General features: G+C 37.4%; 1 protein-coding gene across 4 annotated transcripts in view; it reads left to right on the top strand.

The window, feature by feature from the left end:
• The window catches only part of PTPRK (protein tyrosine phosphatase receptor type K), a 502,788-nt gene extending 479,765 nt beyond the window's left edge, over nucleotides 1-23,023 (top strand). For 2 of the 4 annotated variants that reach the window (XM_036248314.1, XM_036248312.1), the window contains 11 exons: nucleotides 1,176-1,273; nucleotides 1,697-1,813; nucleotides 7,212-7,366; nucleotides 9,441-9,576; nucleotides 9,852-10,001; nucleotides 10,892-11,065; nucleotides 14,027-14,158; nucleotides 14,283-14,408; nucleotides 17,173-17,336; nucleotides 17,896-18,031; nucleotides 21,535-23,018. In XM_036248314.1, the coding sequence (XP_036104207.1) occupies nucleotides 1,176-1,273; nucleotides 1,697-1,813; nucleotides 7,212-7,366; nucleotides 9,441-9,576; nucleotides 9,852-10,001; nucleotides 10,892-11,065; nucleotides 14,027-14,158; nucleotides 14,283-14,408; nucleotides 17,173-17,336; nucleotides 17,896-18,031; nucleotides 21,535-21,588 (1,442 nt within the window). In that variant the 3' untranslated portion in view covers nucleotides 21,589-23,018. Of the gene's footprint in view, nucleotides 1-1,175; nucleotides 1,274-1,696; nucleotides 1,814-7,211; nucleotides 7,367-9,440; nucleotides 9,577-9,851; nucleotides 10,002-10,891; nucleotides 11,066-14,026; nucleotides 14,159-14,282; nucleotides 14,409-17,172; nucleotides 17,337-17,895; nucleotides 18,032-21,534 lie in introns of all 4 variants that reach the window. The other 2 variants (XM_036248313.1, XM_036248315.1) reach the window with 2 other exon arrangements.
• Nucleotides 23,024-24,027: the final 1,004 nt, after the last annotated feature.

Genomic DNA, 24,027 nt, shown 5'->3' with positions numbered 1-24,027 from the left:
TGAATAACATTGCTCTCTATTTATTAGTATAACACAAGTTGTTTTATCTGTATGAAATATATATATATAAGCTTGATTAATTTTTTAAATTACAAATGAAAGAAAAGCTGCTGATAGTTTTTGTGATCAGCTCTTGGCATCCAGCTGGCCCAGCGCACTGGTCAATAGTGCTGGGCGGAGGAATTCCTTTTTCTGATGAAAGCAAGGGAAGTCTCAGCTCGTACAAGGTGCCTGTTTTCTTGTAGTAGTCTGTCAGCCTGGAACGTAATAGCACCCAAGACCAGTATTGTTATAATGAGGTGCTAGATTGTCTCCCAGCAGTTTTATTCAAGTCAAGACTGAGACAAAACAAAGGCAACTTTATCAAGTTCATTCTTCGTGGACAATAAGAAGAAAGTAGGGAAAACTTATTATAGTGGCATATCGGGGGGTAAAAGTATTCTAACATCAACAACAAAGACACCTTTTGTTATCTCTCCCAATTGACCACTGGTCGTTGGAAGAGAAACCTGCACATCTATTATGTAAAAGAGGAAAGTAAAACAAAAGCTTTATTGCTCTTTCACAGAGGTCAGTTTTAAGTGTTTTCACACATTTTTGGAGTAACTGAGTTTAATTATAAAATCTTTAAAGTTAAAGAAGTCATCCATGTTGAACAATGTTTTAGTTTTATGGTAATCAGTAGAGTAAAGCCCAGTAGATGATTTTGCAGTTTGGAGATGATACTATAAAAGTAGGATGTGTCCTGTTATGTATGACATTTCTTCATTAACCCTAAACATGCACTGTTTAAAAATGATGTACATATATGTAATTGGTAATATGTACTGTTTGATGGTGGCATAATCCTGTTTTCACATATATTTGAAGATGCATTAAAGTAGTCTAGACAGATATAAATACCCTAGAAACTAGTGCTATTTCTTCTAAACTAGGACGTATATAAGGTAAATAAAAATTTAAAAAAAGCAAACTTATACATGTCTATGTTTTTGTCTATAGTGTGCTTCTAGATGGGAACTGAACTTTAGTACTTAAGGGGACATTTTCTGTTAGACCTTTAATTTTTTTGTTTGTTTGTTTCTTTCATTTGCATTGCTTTTTAACTTATCTAAATTTCTTATTAACTATAAATTTTCTCTGATAGCATAACATTCCAATTAATTTTTTGATAGGCCCAGTTCATGAAACGGTATATGATTTCTGGAGAATGATCTGGCAAGAACAGTCAGCCTGCATTGTGATGGTGACAAATCTAGTTGAGGTTGGCCGGGTAAGAAAAAAACATGCTGTTGTTTTTAATTGTCATAAAACCCGAGCAGAACTTGGGTAGCAAAACATGCTACACTTAAAATAGAATAAAATTCAATTGTTTAAAAAAAAATTATAGGCATAGCCTATATCAAATGAGTGCTCCCCTGAGTGAACCTTTGATGATGGAGGAATTATTTGAATTCTCATTTAGTAATAAAATGAGCTTTGATTGAATATTGGAATCTAATTGCATGATCAGGCTTGTATATTTTTATGAGATTGCACAAAGTCTTTCTATTTAACATGTAACATTCTTGTCTCATTTACAGATTTTTTAAAACTGTATTTTAGCTGTGATGTAAAGAGTTATCACTGAAATTAAATGATCGTGGTCCATGGATTATGTGTTCAGGTTCACATGTGTCCTCTTTTTGTCATTTAGGTTAAGTGCTATAAGTACTGGCCTGATGATGCTGAAGTTTATGGTGACTTCAAAGTAACTTGTGTGGAAATGGAACCGCTTGCTGAATATGTAGTTAGGACTTTCACCCTGGAAAGGGTGAGTACCCTAAAGTTGTATTTAAAAACGTATATATGGCAACTTATTTTTCTCTTAAAATTCCTGTCAGGGTATGTTTTGACAATGCCATAACCCTATCCATTTTGTTCATTTATTTCACAAATATTTATTTGAAAGCATGACATGTGCAAGGCATGTTTATAAACCTTGGGACACATTAAATCCCTGCTCTTGTGGAGCTTGTCATCTGGTAAGAGGAGCAAGCAATAAACATTAACAAATAAGCAAATACATCATACATTATGAACAGTACTACAGAGACAAATAATGTCGGGAATGCAAGTAGAGAATATTGCTGAGGTAAAAGAAGGAATGGCTTACAATTTTAAAAGGATGATCAGTAAAGGAATTATTGTGAAAGTAATATATAGATAAAGGCTTGTAGGACGTGAGGGAGGGAGTGATTTCACTACTCTGTCCCAGGGAAGTTAAGCAAAAGAAGAATATTTCTGATGAAGGGAAGATTCATTTAAGAGACCCTGAGGCATGAGTATTACTGTCACAATGAGAAATAGCCAGGAGTCTAGGGTGTTCAGAGATGAGAAAGAAATATGAGATGAAGTCATAGAAATCACAGAGCCAAATAAGTGAGGCCTTGTAAGCTATTATGATGATTTTAGCTTGTATTAAAAGAAGGTAGGATGCCATTGAAGGGTTATGAGCCCAGGAGGAACATGATCTGACTTTTATTTTTAACAGGATCAGAAAGAGTAGAGCAGACGGGCTGGTGCTAGGACACGGAAGTGGGTCGTGGAAGCAATAAATGGCATTGCTGCCAAAAGCATTGCTGCAGATAGACCTTCGTGTATCTGCAGAGCTTTAAAAGTATTGATGTCCTTTGACCAAGAATTGTCTCCCATGAATCTATCATAAGAATGGTAGTTAAAATGCAATAACTTCATTTTTAGTCTTGGAATATTATAGATGGCCATAAATGACCAACAATATTAAGATAATTTCATTATTATACATTTATGATCTAGAAAGAGCAATTTTACAAATGATATTTATAGGTTTTTACCAACATTAAAAATAATTAGGTGAAATAGTAAATGAAAAGTGGCATTATATAGAACAACATAATTCTGATTATCACAACTGTAAATGTGTGGAAATTCTGTAGACAAATCAAGTAGAATAAAATAAGCAAATATATAGGAGATTTCAAAATGGAAAACATCAAGCTTGATTTAATGATTAGACCCCGTATTATAGAGAGAGATAATGTATTTTTCTTGTACGTTCATGAAAATCAGTTATGAACTTAGTTATAAAGGAAACCTGAATATATAACAAAAAGTCAAGATGCTTCCAAAATCCAATAGAAAATAACAAAAAATCACTGACCCATGGCCCCACATATTAAGCTCTTGGAAATCACCAAGCGTCTTCTGAATAATCCTTACATGAATTATTACCTCAAAACAATTATTTTGTAACAATAACAATTTTTATATCAAAATTCCCTACGAATTATTCTCCAAGAAAAATGTACCCATAAATGATTTCTCTTTTTTTTTTTTTTATCCTCACCCGAGGATATTTTTCCATTTTTTGTACAGATAGAGTGGGAGGGAGAGAGAGGAAGGGAGAGAGAGAGAGAAACATCGACGTGAAGGGACACATCGAGTGGCTGCCACCCACACGACCAACCAGGGTCAGGGACAAACTGCAACCGAAGTACGTGCCCTTAGCGGGAACCGAACCTGGGTCTCTCTGGACCATAGGCGAAACGCTCTAACCGCTGAGCCAAACTGGCCAGGGCTGATTTCTCTTTTAAAAGGTAGTCTAGATCACATGGAACATCATTCAAATAGAAAATTATTTAAATAAATTTTAAAAATAAATATTAAATAGGAACACAAACAAAATAAAATAAATCAGAAAGCTAGTTTTTGGAAAGATAAATAAAGTAACTAAACCACTGTCAATTCTGAATGAAGAACAATCAAAACAAAATATGCAACATTAGTAAACACAGACAGGATTATCATTGCAGTTATACTTACTATTAGGAAAGTTATGAAAATAGTGTGTATAAACATAGAGACATAGGTTTTCATTTATATATGCTAATATTCTAGCAAATAATAACTTCCTAAATTTGACCCAAGACGAGTTAGAAACCTGAACAGATGATAGAAGAAAATTAAATGATTGCTAAAATTTACCATTAAAATTGCACTGTGGTTTCATAGTAGAGGTTTCATTAACCTTTAGAGAATTGCTAATGCCTATGAGTCAAGTATTCAGGCCATAGAAACTGTTACAAGCAACTAAATATATTTTTGAAGCTGGCATAACTGTGATAACAGAACCAGATAAAGAAGCTCTTCTCTGTCTCTCTTGTTTGATCTCAATCTCTCCCTCTCTCAAGTGTGCGTGCACACACACTGCAAACTAATTACATTCAAGAACATGCTTGAAAAAACTTCAAAACAAAATATTGAAAATTTGAATCCCAAAGTAAACTAAGAAAAGATCATAACATGCTCCATCGTTATTTTTTCTAAGAATACAAAGATGTTATGTCAGTGCATTAAAGGAGCAAAAACATGCGATTTTATTAATAAACAATTGAGTGCACTTAATTTTATGTAAATGACATTCAGAATAATACTCTAATTTGCCCAGCCCATGTGGCTCAGTGGATTGAGCGTCAGCCCATAGACTGAGAGGTCCGAGTTCAATTCCCAGTCAGGGCACATGCCCAGGTTTCGGGCTCAATCCCCAGTAGGGGGCATGCAGGACACAGCCAATTGGTGTATCTCTCTCACATGGATGTTTCTATCGCTCCCTTCCTCTCTCTAAAAAAAAAAATCAATAAAAACATTTTAAAAAGAAAGAAAGAATGGACAGTCTTCTTTAAAAAAAAAAAGATACTCTAATTATATTAGGAAATTAAGGAGAGTCCCTAACTATGATAAAGGTGATTTAACGATAACCAGTAGCATGCATGTTAAGGTGAGAAGAATTGAAGGCATTGCTACTATAAACAGGGATGTGATGTGGATAATCATTCTCACAAGTATTCTGCATTTTAGGAAGTTCTGTCAAATGAAATAAGACACAAGGAATAAACTGCATTACTTTTAGAGGAAACAAAAATTTTTTTTTTTTTTTTTTTTTTTTTTTTATCCTCACTCCGAGGATATTTTTCCATTTTTTGTACAGATAGAGTGGGAGGGAGAGAGAGGAAGGGAGAGAGAGAGAGAAACATCGATGTGAAGGGACACATCGAGTGGCTGCCACCCGCACGACCAACCAGGGCCGGGGACAAACTGCAACCGAAGTACGTGCCCTTAGCGGGAACCGAACCCGGGTCTCTCTGTACCGCAGGCCGATGCTTTAACCGCTGAGCCAAACTGGCCAGGGCAACAAAAATATTTTTAAATTAAATGATTTTATACTAAGAAAACTGGAGATAATATTTTTAAATGGCACTAATAACCATTTATTTAAGTGACTAATTCAAGATAAATATTCATGAATGCTAGCTTTTATGTTAATAATAAACAGGGTAGACATTAAAAAATACCATTCACTATAATAAGAAAAAAAAATGCTAAAGTATCTAGGAATTTAAAAAGAAAGATTTTTTCCCTCAGTGGAAAGAAAAAAAGCCACAAAAGTGCATTGAAAGACATAAAATAAGATGTGAATAAACGGAGGCACGCCAGGCCTCGGAGTAGGAAAATTTGCTATTTATACCACATTATGGATTTAATGCAATACTAATTGGAGCATCATTGGGTTTCTATTTTTAATATGTTTTCTTGTACTTAGAGTTGAAAAAGAGTGATTTTCTTTTGAAAACCACATATTTGAAAATCACGTTGGAAATTGTAAGTGAAAAGAACAACAAGGAAACACGTGCTGCCAGATACTAAAATTTACTCTAAAGAACAGGCCCTGCCAGCAACTCCAGTAGCAGGACTAATATAGAAGAGGTGGATTAATATCTGAAATCAGGTCTCAGAACAAGTTGTGGCCTTTCTCACTAAGTTTACCTTGAAAGTAGTCATGAAAGGGATTTTCCATGTGTACGACTCCAGGTGACGTTTATTATTGTCACCTGCTTTCCGTAGGGTCTTGTACTAGGAACGGGAATTAAAAAGAATGATATGACATGATCACCACCTTCCAAAGATATAGGTCTATATATGATAGAATCTAAAAATAAACTTCCTTATTTTCTTTTATTTATTTCATGCAATTTTTCTGCCTATTCTGTCTGAACAGCTGAGATTGAGATTTCATAGATAAGCTCACAGTGGAATTACAGTTGTATAGATTCTAGGGATCTTTATGTTTTTGTTTTTTTGCTACAAGTGTAGATTCTGAAAAATAAATTCTGTGGCACTTCATCTATGTTCTCCAAGATGTGCTACCACAATCTACAAGCTTCCTTTAACAAAAAAGAAGGAAACAGCTTTGAAATGTGCATTTAAAGGTTTCTCTTAAATTAACCCAATGGGCGAGAAACACAACAATGGATACTTCACCTCTTTCACTTCTTATTTTTGTTACTATAAATAATACTCTGTGTGCTGAGTTATTTCACAGAGTTAAGAAAAATAGGCTGCCTAAAGAAGAGTTTAGCTTTCTGTATATTTTTATAAACCAATCTAGAGTAGCACTGTCCTGGAAAATCTCTACATGCTACGCTTCAGAGCCATTTTCAACATGGATAAGCAAGGCATTAAAATCTCCTTGTGAGGTGAGAAGCTAGAAAGTCGCTTTTACAAACGACTTGAGAACTCACTGCATTGGGTCAATAGGGCAGCATTTTATCTTTTCCATTTCTTCCTTTCCCCTAATTTTCTGTGTTGTCATTCCCAGTAAAGAACAAACTGTCATAGTAAATAAAATTTACCCAGATGTATAAAACTGAGCAAGACTTTTTATTTTCTTTCTTTGGCAGTTGTCTGACAATAAATGTAAGCCCCTGGCCATGGTGGGCCAGCATCCTTTTTCAGAAAAGGCATGGTTTGGGTACATTTTTTCATTGTCAGTCTGGTCTAGTACTCATGACTGTGCTTTATGACTTTATTTCACACCATCTAAAAATGTCGCTTTACACATATCTCCCTTATTTGTGGAATATAATGAACAAAATAAGCGGGTGAACAAAACAGAACCAGAGATTGAAGTAGGGTTCACAATGCAAACCTCAGAGGAGATGGACGGGGGTGGGGAGCAAGAGATAAACCACAGAACTTAGATGCATAAATGCATAACCAATGGACATAGACAACGGTGCTGGGGGAGGGATCGGGAGGAAGGTGTCAATGGGGGATAAAGGAGACACATCTGTAACAAAATAAATTGCTTAAGAAAAAGAAAAAAAGAAACACTGCTTTACATGTTTGCACAGCGGGGCTACAATGAGATCCGTGAAGTTAAACAGTTCCATTTCACCGGCTGGCCGGACCACGGAGTGCCCTACCACGCCACGGGGCTGCTTTCCTTCATCCGGCGAGTCAAGTTCTCCAACCCGCCCAGTGCTGGCCCCATCGTTGTACATTGCAGGTGAGTGATGGTCCCGATGGTGTTGACTGTGTATAGCAGCTTCTTGCAAGTATCAAGAGAAGGCTGTAAGCACAAAAACTAATGCATGCTTACAAAGTCGTAGCTTGCGTGTATTACAGCTAAGGTAAAATAGCAATAAAGTAAAAGTTAGCTGTAAGGAGGATATAAAATAGAAACTTTAGAAATAAATACAGTCATCCTAATGTGTGTAGTGTTGTCCACACTTGTGAGTGCAGAAACTGCTTTTTAGTGGCAACATCTGTGTTTTTGGCTTTTTTTTTTTTTTTACTGCTTTTGCAAATCCCATATTGTATAGAATGGCAGTTGAAATAGAGATTTCTTGCCAATCTAGTGAATTCCCACTAGAATCCCAGCTTTTAAAACTAAATTTGAGACATACAGAGTTACTAAATGGCCTAAATTGCAAGAATTTGTGCTATAAAACAGCTATTTAAGAATTTTTTAAAAACCATCTATCAGAGGTCCTTGAAAACTACATCAGTGAGATCCAGTCTATATATGCCAGAAAAACGTTAACATTATATCTATACTGTCTTCTGATTAGAAATTTCTCTTAAAACAAGCACTCAGAGACACTAAAAGAAAATTACATGGCCTCATTTTGAGATGTGAACAGAAAAATATATACTGAATCCTAAAGGCTTTTTCTAAATGCTACACACCATATTCCAATACTATCTCTTCCAGCTACATAATTTGTACTTAAGCATTTTTTTCTTTCTGAAAATTCAACCTATTCAGAATTTAAATGATCATATATATATATATATATATATATATATATATGGAAACCCATAAAGAATTAAATAAAAGTAAGTCATTCCATAAGGACCAGATACTATGTACCTTGAAAAAAATTATAACTCAATCCTCCTCAAGAAATCTCATGTATTCTTCAATTTCTTTTCTGTATCAAACTCTGGGAACTAATACTTTTTACTTTTCTGTTCTTATAGAACAGTGAGTTTCAGTGAAGTGATTAAATCTGGACAACAAAGAAATGATATTGTTAGTCTATCTATGCATTCAGGAAAATGAGATAAATAGGTTTTCAGTTTAGGGTTGCCTTGACTTATCACAGAGATTTCCTTTCCTATGAATTGTTTGCTTCAGAAGTGCTCCAAGATTCGTAGATACTCCCTTGAAACAGAAGTGTCTGCTTAGACTCAGGTATCCTTGAGTTTATGAAAAAAAGGAAGCAGACTACGAAGGGATTCCCCCCCCCCCCCAATTCCACTTATGTCTTGTTCACTCCATTGACTTCCCTATTGACTTCTATATATAAAATTGGAGAAGCACTCTGAAGGGGTAAAAATCATCAACAGTATATTATGATTCAAGTACTGAATTAAACACCATAAGATAGTGGGTTAGAGACCTGTTAAGGATTATACTCTAACAATTCATTTTCATTTTTCCTTCAGACTTCCATTCAAAATAGTCTTTCTACGATTGGTCTCCTCTCCATTGATAACCACCATTTTTTCCCCATCCTCACATTCCCCCTGCGTCGTAGCTCCTCAGATTTCCTGTTTAAAGGCTTTGGAAGTAACGTTCTTTGGCCTTGGGATTTTCAAGGGTCTGTTTGACTAGGGGTGCCAGCAGTGTTGCATTTCACCAGAGCACCCACAACATATGAGTTTGCTTTGGGATTAACTTTTAAAGTGTGACTCCATTCCTGGATCAATTTTATGAACTTAAAATTATGTGTGTTGGACTTACATAAAATAAAGACTGTAAGAGAGCTACGGGCTTTGAACAACATATATACATGATTTTCAGTATAATGTGATTTATAAAAATAAGTTGATTTATAAAGTTATATCATCTAATTGGGAACTCTTGTTTCAACATTCAGTTTATACCAAACCATATACCCTACGTGAACTTTTTTTGTACATTACACAAGGCGTTTACACAATATGTACAAATCATGTCTTCTGCTTTGTTAAATTAATTTGATTTCACCTATCTGAAAGCCAAAAGGATCTTTATTTAAGGCTGTATTGGTGTGCTTCCTGCAGTTCTTCAGATTTGTTTAATTTTTTTTTAGTGCTGGTGCTGGTCGAACTGGCTGTTACATTGTGATTGATATCATGCTGGACATGGCTGAAAGGGAGGGTGTGGTTGACATCTACAACTGTGTCAAAGCCTTGAGATCTCGTCGCATCAATATGGTCCAGACAGAGGTATGTCGATTGTTGACTTACCTCTAGTAGGTTTTTTGTGTGTGTGTGTGTGTGTGTGTGTGTGTGTGTTTAGCCTTTTCCAACAATTTTAAAACAAAGAGTCAATGTTTTTTACATAGAATCAGTATTAGCTTGTCAAACTAATATTGATAGTTTTATTAATATTGTTTTTTTGGTTAACATTTCCATATAGAGAAAATTTTCTTTGCTCTCTTTGATGACAGATAAGTTTCATTAAAATGGTATGAAGATTTTCTCTTTCTTTCTTTTGATAGGAGCAGTACATTTTTATTCATGATGCCATTTTAGAAGCCTGCTTATGTGGAGAAACTGCCATACCTGTCTGTGAATTTAAAGCTGCATATTTTGATATGATTAGAATAGATTCCCAGACTAACTCTTCACATCTCAAAGATGAATTCCAGGTATTTGCTATTTCTAGGTCCTCTTTTATGAGCAACTTATTTCATCTTGTCTGGGCATTATTAATTCTTCTAAGGAAGATCTTTTAAGTCAAATTTATAAACTTTGACCTGATTTTAAGTATAATATAATACCTGTCTCTTTCATTATACATATTGTAGAGTCTTTTATAAATTGAGTTTATATCTGCTATCTCATGAAGGGAAAATGAGTTCAGACTCAGGGAAGAGTATGGGGAAAGGTATAATAAAAGTCACATTTAGTGGTGATTTGTATATATTTACAACCTTTTTTTTTATTTCGTCTAATGCATTTTAGCCTTCTGTGACACTCAAAATGTGAGATCAAGTGCATTAGTAATAAAAGGTAAAGTTTGTGCTGAAGACTCTTTCTAAAAAATCCCGAATGTTTATACTGTCCTTAAAACATCCATGAAGGTGTGTGACTACGGAGTCAGAAGTACCTCTGGAAACTTAATGTTTGATTCGTTACCCAGTGCCCTTGCCAGTGTACCACAGCCTTTCCTTGAATATGGCCTTCCAAATGTTCTTATAAATGATGCGTCCCCGCTGTGAGGACGGGTCATTGTCACGGGACACTCTGACTGCATGATCTTTGGTTAGGCAGTACATTTTACAGGTAGCTGTATTGTTTAGCTTCCCTTTTCCTTTTAAGAACAGGCACGTTGTACAGTGCACATGTATATATAATTTGTCACTTCTCAGGCTTCATTAGCTTTAACTACAAAGTCTATCAGCCTGTCATCGTTGCAAATGCCATTGCTTTGTACAAATCCTTCACTTTCTACTTAGCTTCCTACATACTTGATGAATCTGGGTTGTGCTATTAAATGGGTCACTGTCTTTTAACCTGGGCTCCCTTATCTTTTTAGACCTTGAATTCAGTCACCCCTCGACTACAAGCCGAAGACTGCAGTATAGCCTGCCTGCCAAGGAACCATGACAAGAACCGTTTCATGGACATGCTGCCACCTGACAGATGTCTGCCTTTTCTAATTACAATCGATGGGGAGAGTAGTAACTACATCAATGCTGCTCTTATGGATGTAAGAGACTGCTCTCTTTGTTAGTGTGAAGTGTCGTGGAAAGCTACATAATTCAGTGAACACTGGCTAATTTTCTTTTCAAGAAAATTAAAATGGCCTATAAAGAAAAATTGAAACTTTCATTGAAATACACCAATTTTTTTTAGAATGATTTTGAATTTCCTCTACAGGGATTCTTAGGAACTGTAAGTGTTAAGCTTTATTGTAAATTTGGAGCTTCTTATCAATTATTATATTCTGAACAGGAAATGCCTTCAGGTGAGATTTTTTTTTTTTTAAATCTTAATTATTTGCAGTAAAGAAAATCATGCATATCTACTTTAAATATAGTTAGGAAAGAATTTTTTAAAAATCACAGAATGCCCTGTCTTTCTGGTTTTATTAATTTGGGAAAATTTTATCTCTGACATTTAATGTTCCAATAATTTAAAACTAACTTATTTTATTGGCCATCAATTAACACAGACAATAAGTAACTAGGGAAGACATGGAAGATATCATGTTAATGATATCTATCTTTCATCTATCATGATGAAAGAACTGACTTGTCCTACACCAATCTTCATAAGCTATAGATGGAAAAGAAGGTACTCAGCATATTAACATCCCATAGACAGAACAAAATGGAGAGTTCTAAATTATGTCTTTAGCCACCTTGCTTTGGTTACCTTGGGAAGAGGCAAGAAGGCCCTCAAGGTTCAGAATTCCTTTCAACAATTTGTCACCTTCTTTTATAAACATATGTAGTGTTTTGCCTGTTAGCCTTTGGAACCATAGCAGGGAGAAATTAGAAGTCAGAGGTCATTCCTTTGTTAACAATAATGAAGCTTTCTAAGATGTTGCTCCTATTGTGTTTTTCAAAATGAGCTTTTGATAACAGACTTAGAAAAACCCACATTCTACTTCTAAGGCAAGTCTCCTTTGAGGCCAGTTACTTTGCTCCTTTTTTTATACTGCAGAGCAGAACAGTCTCAAGGCAAGCTTGAGTGGAAAGTTCCCATCTTTCCAATGACCGGAGTTTTGCGTAGCCAATGATTGTTTCACTGAAATCAGATTGGCTTCTCATGAAACCGTTTCCTCTTCCAGTCATCTGGAAAGGCAGATGTACTAAGTACAGAGAGAAAGCATTCAGGACCTTTTCTTCTGAGTCTAGAGCTGGGAAAAACAAAGGATGTGTGAAAAGGGGGAAGAGGAAAGAGATTGATGCCTTCAATTTTGTCTTTGGCATCTCTGTCAAATTTTTCTTGATTTTGAGGTTGTTTCCTGGTTAATATGAAAACTGAACCTTGTATTCTACATGATCCTGCTCTCTGATTAATTCCCTGTGATTCAACAAACATATGTCATAGTGGAAACAACCCTGTGGATTTAGTAGTGTAGTTGGGCTTCAGAAAAGTAAGGTTTGATTTGACTTACAAGAACAGGGCTCATTGGTCAACACTGCCTCCTTCCTTCCCCCTCCATCTGCATCATTAGTGCTATATACCCTTTGCCGTGCCTCTGAAGGATTAGGAGGTAAGGCCAGGGGTTCTGTAATTTAAAGCCTTAGATGTGCTCCTGTACTTACGGAGAAAAGAAACAGGAAATCTTCAATGTCTTCTAGGTCATCTCATCCTCATCCATCTCCCCTCCCCTGTGACTCAAAAAACTGAGTAAACAGCTCTCAGCCTCCTTTGACTTACCTCCCCACAGAGCAGACATTTCATTGGAAGGAAAGCTTGCTGCTTTCTTCTGATTCTTTGTCGTGAGACTTCCTACTTTATTAGGAGGCGCTCACCCAGCGGCAGGTGGAGCTTTCTAAGGTGTTGAGGGTATTCAGAAGCAGCCAGGAATTATTGTCCGCTCACATTTATCCGGCAGTCCTCCGTGGAGTGGAACACCACAGTTAGCAGCATTTCCCAAATGGTAGTAGGATCAGTGAAGTTCAAGCATCAGTTTCTACACTCATGGTAAGACACCTTAAGGACTTAAAAAAGTAGTATGTTATAAATGAGTTAGGAGATCGCTGACAATTTTTATCAGCATTAAGAAAATACATCTTGGGTAACTAGCTCTTCTTTTTTTTTATAAATCAGTAGTTTAAGATATTACATAGAAATATACATTTCTATTTTGGTGTAGAACATCAATCTGCAGAACAAGAGATTGCCCAGGCCAGATGAGCATGGCCTTTCCTACCCCCTCCGTTTGGATAGAGATAGTGTACTGTGTCCCGATGAAGGGCCTCCGGCAAGGGAGGACGCATTCTCTCTTAGGTGGAGCAAAGAAGTGCATTGGTTTTACTCTCTGGTAATTGAAAAATCTTAAATGATTAAAACTAGGTTTGTGTTTAGTGATATGCATTAACAATGCCCAGACAATGAAGGGAAGTGGATTATCTATAAAATGTACAGAATGTGCTCATAATATCCATATAATGTAAGAGCATAGCAGTTTGAGGTATATGGGGCTTTTCTTATTTGGAGCAGAGGAGAACCAAACAGTTACATATATTATAGTTGATAGATGATTGAGAGAGGGGGGGGGGGTATACACACACACACGCACACACACACGGAATTTTGTGCCTACTTTGCCTTGAGACTCTCGGGCTGATTACCTTTGGAAAACTGAAACAGCCTGATACCAGTACCACATGGAGGATCTTAACCTCAAGAAGTTCTTTAGTGTCTTCTTTTCTATTTGTCCTGTATTTAGTTTTCGCAATAAAGTAGAACTTAAATTCTTGACTTAATTTGCTGTTGAGAGATCAGTCTTACCATCAGATTGACTAATTACCCATCCCAGTACATTCCAGTGTTCAAATCTGATAGCCCATGCCTGGTACCGCAACTTAGCTCCATCTCCATGTGAAGCTATCATATCTTACTGGTACTGCATTGAAGTGTGTTGAAGCTGCTTGTACAACTGAAAGTGAATTTTAAGTTCTTATGTTTCTCTATCTACCTCGTTTCTTCACAGAGCTACAGGCAACCAGCTGCATTCATTGTCACACAATACCCTCTGCCGAACACTGTGAAGGACTTCTGGAGATTAGTGTATGATTATGGCTGTACTTCCATCGTGATGTTAAATGAAGTCGACTTGTCCCAGGTTAATGGCTATGGCTTGCTTTTCTGTACTTATCCACAACTTAATAATGTAGTCATAAAATGCTTTATACCACTCTAGTTAGAAAAAATCATGCTCTTTTTCTCTCAAAACATTCATCATCTAGGGCTGTCCTCAGTACTGGCCAGAGGAAGGGATGCTGCGATATGGCCCTATCCAGGTGGAGTGTATGTCTTGTTCCATGGATTGTGATGTGATAAACCGGATTTTTAGGATATGCAATCTAACAAGAGTAAGTCCTTGTTTAATCGTGCTAACTGGGCTGATCCAGAACAGGCGGATCGTAACCATGACAGGATATAAGTCTATTCAGACAACATGGAGAGTAGAATTGATAAGCATTTTATAATTAGTCCCACACTGGTAATCGTCTTATACCTTAGTACTAAAACAAACAAAAAAATGCTCTAAAAAACTGGAAAGCAGAAATGTTGGAAGCTAAGTTTTCTGGTCAACTACTAGGCTAATGTGTTCCATCTGGAAAATCTAGATTCAGATGCGCTGGCTTAACTGAGTGTGATTGTTTGCCCGGCTCCACAACACATGGAGCTGTAACTCCAGGTTGACTGTGTGTTTTATTAGTATTACATCCAGGTCAGAAAAGTCATGCAGTCAAAAAATAATAATATAATAATGATGACAGAGAAAAGGCTTTACCTCGGGAGGAAAGGCCGTTATAGAAGGTTTCATGTCACTATTCCAACTCCTGTGTGTAAGGAAGAACCCGGAGCATGAAGGAAAAGGTAAATCACAGGCATCATTGATTCTCTTCCCACTTTCAGTTGTATCTAAATGTCCCATCATCTCCCCCTGCCCAGATCTATGGACAGAGCCGGTGCTGCTACCACCGCGCCCATTCCCAAGAGCAAGTAGCAACTGTGTCCCTGAGGAGTTCTTCTGACTACTCATGTGATTTATGCTAAAAGGCAAATTAAGTTTGGGGTGTTTCTGGCCGGTGTGGCTCAGTGGGTTGAGCATCATCCCATGACTGAGAGGTCCCAGTTGATTCCAGTCAGGACACATGCCTGTGTTGTGGGCTCGATCCCCAGTAGGGGGCATACAAGAGGCAGCTGATTGATGTTTCTCTCTCACATTGATGTTTCTCTCTCTCTAAAAAATCTATTAAAAATAAATAAATAAAATTTAAAAAGTATTAATAAAAAACTGTTTAGATTATGCAACTACATAACAAGCAAATTTGAAAAGAAAACATTATTAACTTCCAAAAAATTATTTTTTTAAAAAGAATTATTCTTGTTTTTTTTTCTTTTTTCTTTTTTTTAGAGCAGCAGCTCTCTGTATGTCTTTTGTTTTATTGTGTGGTTAGGGTTGTCACAGTTCAGTGTTTTTCATATCAGAATGGCTATATGCGTTTCTGGTTAATCAGTGTATATGTATATAACTATAAACAGGATAAAATCCTATTGAATTCTATTGCTCATTTTAGTGGAGAAAAAGATAACTTCAATCATGTCATAATATTCGTGCATATCTTAGATGTTAATTTAAATGAAACCTCATTATGTCTGCACATCTGTTGCATTATGTTTCCAGTAATATTTTAGCTGAGAAACCATAGCTGCTAAACTAAGAAAGTAAGACTTGGCTGTTAATTGAGCTGTTTATATGAAAAATATTCAGGAACTGAAATCAGTGTTACCTTTTTGGTCAGCATATTTATTTGTTTATTCTCCTATATTTGGAGTTCTGGTCCTTATTAGTGCAGGATTTTTTCCTCTCTCTGTTTTCTATGTCATTAGTTAATACCATTCACTTCATTACATACTTAGTATGCAGCAACAAGAAGCTGGGTGTCGTACTGGTCCTGTCCTATCCAAAGATGCAGGACCCCCTTGCCATATGGAGCTTCAGATCTGCTGCCTTGTGCCATGGCTTACTCATGTGCTGCATATACTTCCTTAACATTTTTATTTGAGGTTTTGATGCATTTATTCAACAATACTTTTCTTTGGAAATTATTTTGCTAGGTTCAAGTGGTACAGAATTTAGGGGGAAAGGGAGAAATTTCCTTGTCCTTAAAGAATTTTTATTTTATCAGAAAAGACAAGAATTAAGCAACTAATTAACTAATCATTTATTTACGAATATAAGTAATTTTATAGAGAAAGTACAGGATACAAAGTGCTTGGGTGATCCGGCATAGCTGGGTGATCAGAGAAGATTTCTTTGAGGCAGTGATATTTAAGCTGTTTAGGGGTGAGAGAAGCAACTCTCCCGATTTACACAGGGTGGAGAGGTTTTCAGGACACATGAGTTTTATTGCTAAGACCTGAAAAGTCCCAGGCAAACCCAAGACAACTTGCTTACTATTTGGAACTGAGATGGGCAAGCAAAAAGGAAATGTTCAGAACAAAAGGGATATGTGCAAAGTCCCCAAGGCAAGAGATAAATGAATCGAGAGAAGGCTAATGTGTCTGGAACTTGAATGGCGTGTTCAAGTGAAGAAAAGGTTAAGAAAGAAGGTGGAGCCAGATTTGTAAGGATTTTTAATCCATGACGGTAATTTGAATTGTATGAAAAGATCATTTGGAAACCATTAAAGCAGAAGAATGACAAGATCAAATTTGCATTTCAAAATAATTGTGATGCCTACAGTAAGAATGATTTGGAAGGAGATCAAAGTTTATTCAGGGAGATCAACTAGGAGGTAATTATCATAACCTGTGATTGGGAGTGCAGTGATGTCAATGGTGATAAAGAAGAGATGACTTTCAAAGTGCTTTAAGAAGTATAAACATAAGGATTTATTATTGGGCAGGGGATGTGAGGGAGAAGCTTGTATAAAGGTTAATTCTCATGTGTCTTGCTTCTGTAACTTAAAATGTGTCTGCACTGACATGTGCCTATTTAGAGGTACAGACTCAATCCATGTAAATGTCATTTATATCATGATGTCAGCTGGTATGAAACTTCTGCTTTTTAGTACAATTTCTAGTCCCTACTTATATTAAAACTTTTTTTTTTTTCCTCCACAGCCACAGGAAGGTTACCTGATGGTACAGCAGTTTCAGTATCTCGGGTGGGCTTCTCATCGAGAAGTGCCTGGCTCCAAACGATCATTTTTGAAACTGATACTGCAGGTGGAAAAATGGCAGGAGGAATGCGAGGAGGGGGAAGGCCGGACGATCATCCACTGCCTGTGAGTGCAGCCCGGCCTGGCCGGGGCCTGGGTGCACGCTCGCCCCTTAGCCCTCGCGCTCCCCGGGCTCAAGGGCACCTGGCTCACACCGCCATACCTACTGCTAACTAACTTTAATTTTTATGTTTTTAAAATTTGATTATTGCCTAGTTTGTATATGATCTAAATCCGCCGAACACTGCTTTGAACCACTTCTCTGATTCACACAGTCTGCATGTATGAGCGCCTCCGAGCGCCTCCGAGCGCCTCCGAGCGCCTCCGAGCGCCTCCGAGCGCCTCCGAGCGCCTCCGAGCGTCTCCGAGCGCCTCCGAGCGTCTCCGAGCGTCTGGGCTGGCAGGCTATGCCAGAGCTTATTTCTAAGCATAAGCTTCTGAGCGGGCACCTTCTCCGGTGCCTTCCTCTCTGCCCTGCCTGCTACACATAGGAAGCAAAATTAAGACACAAAGGGGAAAAAAAAAAATGAAAAGAAAATGTTTCCTTTTCTGAACACGTATCTTTGTGTGGCCTGTAGCCACCGAAATCTTGAATCTAAAAAGCCTTTGATGTCGTTGGTTTTAGAAATGGTGGCGGGCGGAGTGGCATGTTCTGCGCCATCGGCATCGTGGTGGAGATGGTGAAGCGGCAGAACGTCGTGGACGTGTTCCACGCGGTGAAGACGCTGAGGAACAGCAAGCCCAACATGGTGGAGGCCCCGGTGAGTCCGCCGGGGAGCGGGGGAGCCGGTCAGCCTCTCCCCACGTGGGGTCTGACAGCTCCGCGCGGGGAATCCGGGTTCAGTGAGGCTGCGTGGGGACTTTCCTGCCTAACTGAGGGATCGCTGAGCTTCCCCTCTGCCCACATGAACGTAATCACACACCACAGAATCTGCTGGTGATGAAGAAAACGACTTTCACTCATTTTGGAAAATGTATAGGAATTTTTTTTTTTTTTCCTGTGATGGGCTATACACATTTGCTGCAACAAACGTGGATAAATGGTTCTATGCGAAGAATACATCTTCTATCTAGACTTGTTCGTTTTTACTTTTTAAAACATATCGAGTTAATGGATAAGAATCTGAGGGATCTACTTGTAAGTTTCATCAGCACTTTAGACACACGGTGTTTTTCGAGGGCCGCTGAAATTCGCCTTAATCCTTATTTATAACTTCATCGCCGGTCAAGTTCGAGACTTGGTCACTGTCACCGGTGACAGGTTTCAGCTTTTGCCCATCACAGAGTGTGGCCCACAGACCCTGCCTGAACTTGCCAGAGCTCATGCAGTCGGAGCAGAGCTTACAGAATGTGAGCGGCTAGGTACGTGTATGAGGCAGTGGACCTGGGTGAAGCTGTAGGAAAAGCAAGAGAGAATGTGCAGCTTCTCTAGCACGTTCCCCTGCTGAAGAGGTGTCTGTGGCTTACACATGTGTGCGTGGTGGGATCGAGCCAAGAGCAGCCGTGGCGTTTCTGCTCACAGAAAAGTAAACCAGAAAAACCAAGGCATCACTGTTGCTTGCCCTACATGTATCAAGATGATCAGATAACTCAAATGAGCAATTCAATAGACTTTTAAGTATTTTCACCACTTCCTGCTCATGGATTGTTCACATAGAGGTGTGTTGCTTCCTGAGACGAAATCTGAAGAGTTCCGTTCACACTCTTTCATTTTCAACAATGATAACAGACTTTTTCCCCTTCGACAAGCTCTCCAACCCCCGCCACGCCACCTCATCCCTGAAGTTGTTGCAGTTGTTGGTTTTGACTGGGGTGTTGGCCATGGGGGATGGATCAGAGGGATTTTTTGAGGTAAAGGTCTCAGGTTGTCCTAAAAAAGCAGATGGGTAGTGGTTATGTCTTTAAACTCTGCCTCTCTCTCTCTCTCAGATCAAGTGTTAAAATCATCAGTGTTAAAATCATCATCTGTCCTCATAATTCAAATTTTACCTCCAAATTTCACTTTTATTTTTCCACCATTACTTGAAGAAAAAAATTTTTTACGGTTAAAACTCTGCCATTCTAAAACCTTCCAAAGAGTTACTATCTACCTTTCATTTATGTCCCCTGAACCTTAACAAAACTTCGTACCCTGTGATTTGTGTTTCATCAGGTGAGGGTTAATTATTAGTTCAAGGTGCTATTGACTTGTACTGCCAAGTTTGGTAAGAAATTTAGGGTGTAAAGCAAATTGCTAGAGACTGATTAAAAAGACATAACTGCTTCAAGCACTTTTTGGTTCTTCGGATGCACTTGCCACAGTGGTGGGCTAATTTAAATCATGTCTGCTTGATAATTAGGGTAGGATTGGTAAAGACCTCTTGGGGAAAGTTTTTATTACCCTAGTTTATTGCTGGAGACACCTGGAAGTGCGCTTTAGAAATAATATAAGTTTTGCATTATTCTCCAATTCAGCCTGAATTTTACCTACTGGGATTGAATTAGAAAGTTTTTAATGAGTTACATATTATAAGTTATAATTTGTAATACAGTCTCTGATTTTTTTTCAAATTCTAAATAATGAAGCAACACATAGAGGATTTAGAGGAAAGGCAGTTTAAACGTAAAAATAGTTTTATTGCAAACAAAATTATCTTAAATATATAAAGACAGCAGAAATACATTTTCTGATATAAGTAAGATAAAAAAAAATTAAGAACCACTAACCATTTCAAAAAATTTGACTACTCTGATAGATGAAAAACTGTCAAAAATATAAAATTTAGAGTTGTAAAATGGCATTTTGTTTCTTGTTTTTTTCTTCTATTATTTTTTATCCTCATCCAAGAATATTTTTGCATTTATCTTCAAATATAGTAGGAGGGAGAGAGGGAGGGAGAGAGGGAGGAAGAGAGAGAGAAACATCCACGTGAGAGAGACACATCCAGTGGTTGCCACCCACATGACCCCAACTGGGGCGGGGGACAAACTGCAACCGAGGTACGTGCCCTTAGCAGGAACCGAACCCTGGACTCTCTGGTCTGTGGGCTGATGCTCTAACCACCGAGTCAAACCAGCCAGGGCTAAAATGGCATTTTGAAATGACTGGCTTTTTTTTCCGCTAAGGAAAATATCTAAAGTGTGGAGAAGAATATTTGCATGTATTCACTATAGCATTATTTATAAAGGAAGAAAAATAAATGCAATCAAATAGTCAAATAATCCCTCTATTGGACTTTTATGTGGTATTAAGAGAGGTGTTAACATGGGGAAAAATTACATAATGATATACAAAAGACAATAAAATATAAAAGTATATCCTCAAATATATGCATGTAACTATATTCTACAGTTTCAATTGTGCATAAAAAAGGACTGAAGCAGCCCTGGCTGGTTTGGCTCAGCGGTTAGAGCGTCGGCCTGCGGTCTGAAGAGACCCGGGTTCGGTTCCTGCTAAGGGCACGTACCTCAGTTGCAGTTTGTCCCCAGCCCTGGTTGGGTCATGTGGGTGGCAGCCACTCGATGTGTCCCTTTCATGTCGATGCTTCTCTCTCTCTCCCTCCCACTCTATCTGAGCAAAATAACAAAAAATGTCCTCGGGTGAGGGGGGAAAAAAAAAGGACTGAAGCAAAACTAAGGCAGTATTTTAATACTTTTATTTTCTGAAGATAGAATTATAGAAAATCTTTTTATGATTTATTATAGTTTTCTATATTGGAAATTTTTTCTGTCATGATCAGGTATTATTATTATAATCAGCATTACAAATATTGGAGTTCTAGTCCTGGCTGTTTTGGCTTAGCAGTTAGAGCATCCACTGGCGGACCAAAGGGTCTCGGGTTTGATTCTGGTCAAAAACACCATGTACCTAGGTTGTGTTCATCCCTGGCCCTGGTCAGGGTCGTGAAGGAGGCAACCAATCTCTCTCTCTCTCTCTCATCGGTGTTTTTCTCTCTCTCTCACTCCCCCCTCCCCCAACTTTATCTGTAAATAAATGGAAAAATATCCTCAGGTGAGGATCAAAATACATATATGCGTTCTTTTTAATTCAATAGAAAATTATAAGGCAACGTATCTTTTTACATCAGTCTTTTTTTCTTAGATAGCAATTATTAAGTTCAAATGTAAAATACATATTCCTAATATATTCAACTTGTTACGTGGAAATAGTGATTTGTAATCCTTGAATGATCTAGATTGTTTGCTTAGTTTTCATTTGGTAGTTATTGTTCACATTGATCCTATGCTGACCTTTGCTCACCCCTTTGGTGTGCCCGTCTTGCAGGAGCAGTACCGGTTCTGCTATGATGTAGCTCTGGAGTACCTGGAGTCGTCTTAGCTGGGTGAGACTTCAGCGTCCGGACAGAAACCCGTTCGTCTGTGGACCAGCAGCTGTTGTACCTGTCACACCTGTGCAGAAAGATTTTAATGTGGGGGGTGGGAGACTTTTACATTCGAGAGGTAAAAGTATTTTTCTTATGAAGCTGTGTATCTTAATAAAAAGGAGTCAATTAGTTTCTATTACTGTATGAAAGCATCCACATTTCGTGCCACATAAACTCTATTTCCTAAGAACCGGGTTCAAACGAGAGCTTCTCGGTCGTTTGTACAGTGACTCTGCAGACTTTTCTCTCCTGGTTTTGGTAGAGTGACCACCACATGTTGCATGAATTAATACTTTCTACGTGGCTTCTTTCTCCCTTTTTTAGGTAAAAGACATTAAATCTTTAAAGGAAGAAGAAAAAAAGTTGAGCAAATTCATAGTAAAGTTCATTTTTTTTATATGTTTCAAGTGTAGCAGATCTCTATATAAATATATAAATATATATAACTGGCTTATTTTCTTTTAATGTGCAATGATGGCTGGATCATTTAAAGTTCTTTTTAGAAAAAAACATAAGCCAAAGACTCAAGTGTAAATATGTCTATATGGAGAAAGCACATTATATTTATTGGTTACTGACATTCCTTTTTTGATGGCTAAAACACTACCACCACACAATCTTTTTTTTTTTTTTTCCTGAAGCTTTTTCTTTCACTAAAATTGATTGTAAACAATTTTTGTAGATTATTTTTTGTATGTTTTAGTGTAAGTAGAGGATAAACTTTTTATTCATAAAGCAGGAAGCAATGTTCTTTATAGTGATTCTCTTGTGTACATGCTTGTGAATTAAATTTATGTAAAACACCTTGGCAATTGGGTCTTTTAATATAGGACCAAATGAAAACATTTTGCTGAAAATGTATAATTTTTCACAATTTCATTAGATAAATAAATAATGGTTTGGTGATCATATATGAGAGTTGAACACATTCAAAAGCCTTGCTGGTAGTGTGCACAGTGTAGAACATAGCCTTTAAGCATCATTTAAATTTTAAAGGAATTGATCTTTTCAGCCTACGGCCAAGCACTGGTCAAGAAAACAAATAGCAGCATTTATGCTTTCAGGGTCAAGTTTTAGCAAACTGTAAACTGTCAAGGTGATGCAATGTTTCTTTTGATGTTTACATGCACAAGCTTTGGGTTCTGACCATAGAAAGTGTGAACAAATTAATGCCAGATTCCTGTTGTGTGCATTGTTACAGGATTCTCAAGGGAACCTTCTAAATGTGGTCTTGTTCACATGCTCTACGTAGCTTTAACTAAACATCATCAGCTTGCAGTTTGTCACTGACTAAAGTATTCCAGTATCTTCTTTCTAGATTGCCAGTACATGACATGGTGCTTATAAAGATTTAATTAAAGTAAGAGTGAAATAAAGTTTTTATAATTACATCAGGCAGTGTTTGCACATCATTTTCTCCTAAGTTTCATGTCTGCACTTCCAGTTACATACCCTGTTCTCAGTGATACAAGTAGACCACAAACATTCTATTAGAAGCAAAACTAATATCTAAGCACTAATGTCTTTTAGTTATTAAAGTTGAATTTCAAAAAGTCCATATGAATGGGGGGGAAAAAGGCCAGGAGATTTCATCAATTGTTTTTTTGAGTTTCTATGTTTATGTCACTAGCCTTATTTCTTGATCTGACAAAGAGTAATTATCATTCCTATTTTACCAACAAAACTGAAGCTAAGAATGTAAATGATGTATCAACTGACTCAAATCTGAGTCTGATTTAGCAGCGCCCCTTCTTTTACCAAACACACTGCTTCCCTGTTATATGACAAGAATGTGCCACTTCATTCTTATTGTTCCTCGTTGATTTTCTCATAAAGTATTAACTATTATGGCATCTTCAAACTCCATTGGCTGTGTACATTATTAGAACATTTGTGCCATTTATGGGTAAGAATTTAGGTAAAGGGACTACATCTTCTCCGAGGAAGACTAAGTTTGATTTATCTATCTATCTATCTATCTATCTATCTATCTATCTATCTATCTATCTATCTATTTATGTATGTATGTGTGTGTATGTATTTATTTATTAAATATGTTTTATTGATTGTTTTTAGAGAGAGATAGAAACATCCATGTGAGAAAGAAACATCCATTGGCTGCCTCCTGCACGCCCCCTACTGGAGGATTGAGCCCACAACCCAGGCATGTGCCCTGACTGGGAATCAAACTGGACCTCTCAGTCCATGGGATCATGCTCAATCCAATGAGCCACACCGGCCAGACATACCCAAGATTTTTTTTAACCAATGATATTAACCCTGTGGAGGATTCTGCTTTGCTGCATGACCGTAACTTTATTTCTACTCACAGGATTGCATCCGCACACCACCAAAATCACTGCTAATACCACTGTCCACAAAGCTCAGAGGTC

Source organism: Molossus molossus, unplaced genomic scaffold, assembly GCF_014108415.1.
Source record: "Molossus molossus isolate mMolMol1 unplaced genomic scaffold, mMolMol1.p scaffold_m16_p_8, whole genome shotgun sequence".
NCBI lineage: Eukaryota > Metazoa > Chordata > Mammalia > Chiroptera > Molossidae > Molossus > Molossus molossus.
This window is presented reverse-complemented; position numbering and strand designations above follow the sequence as displayed.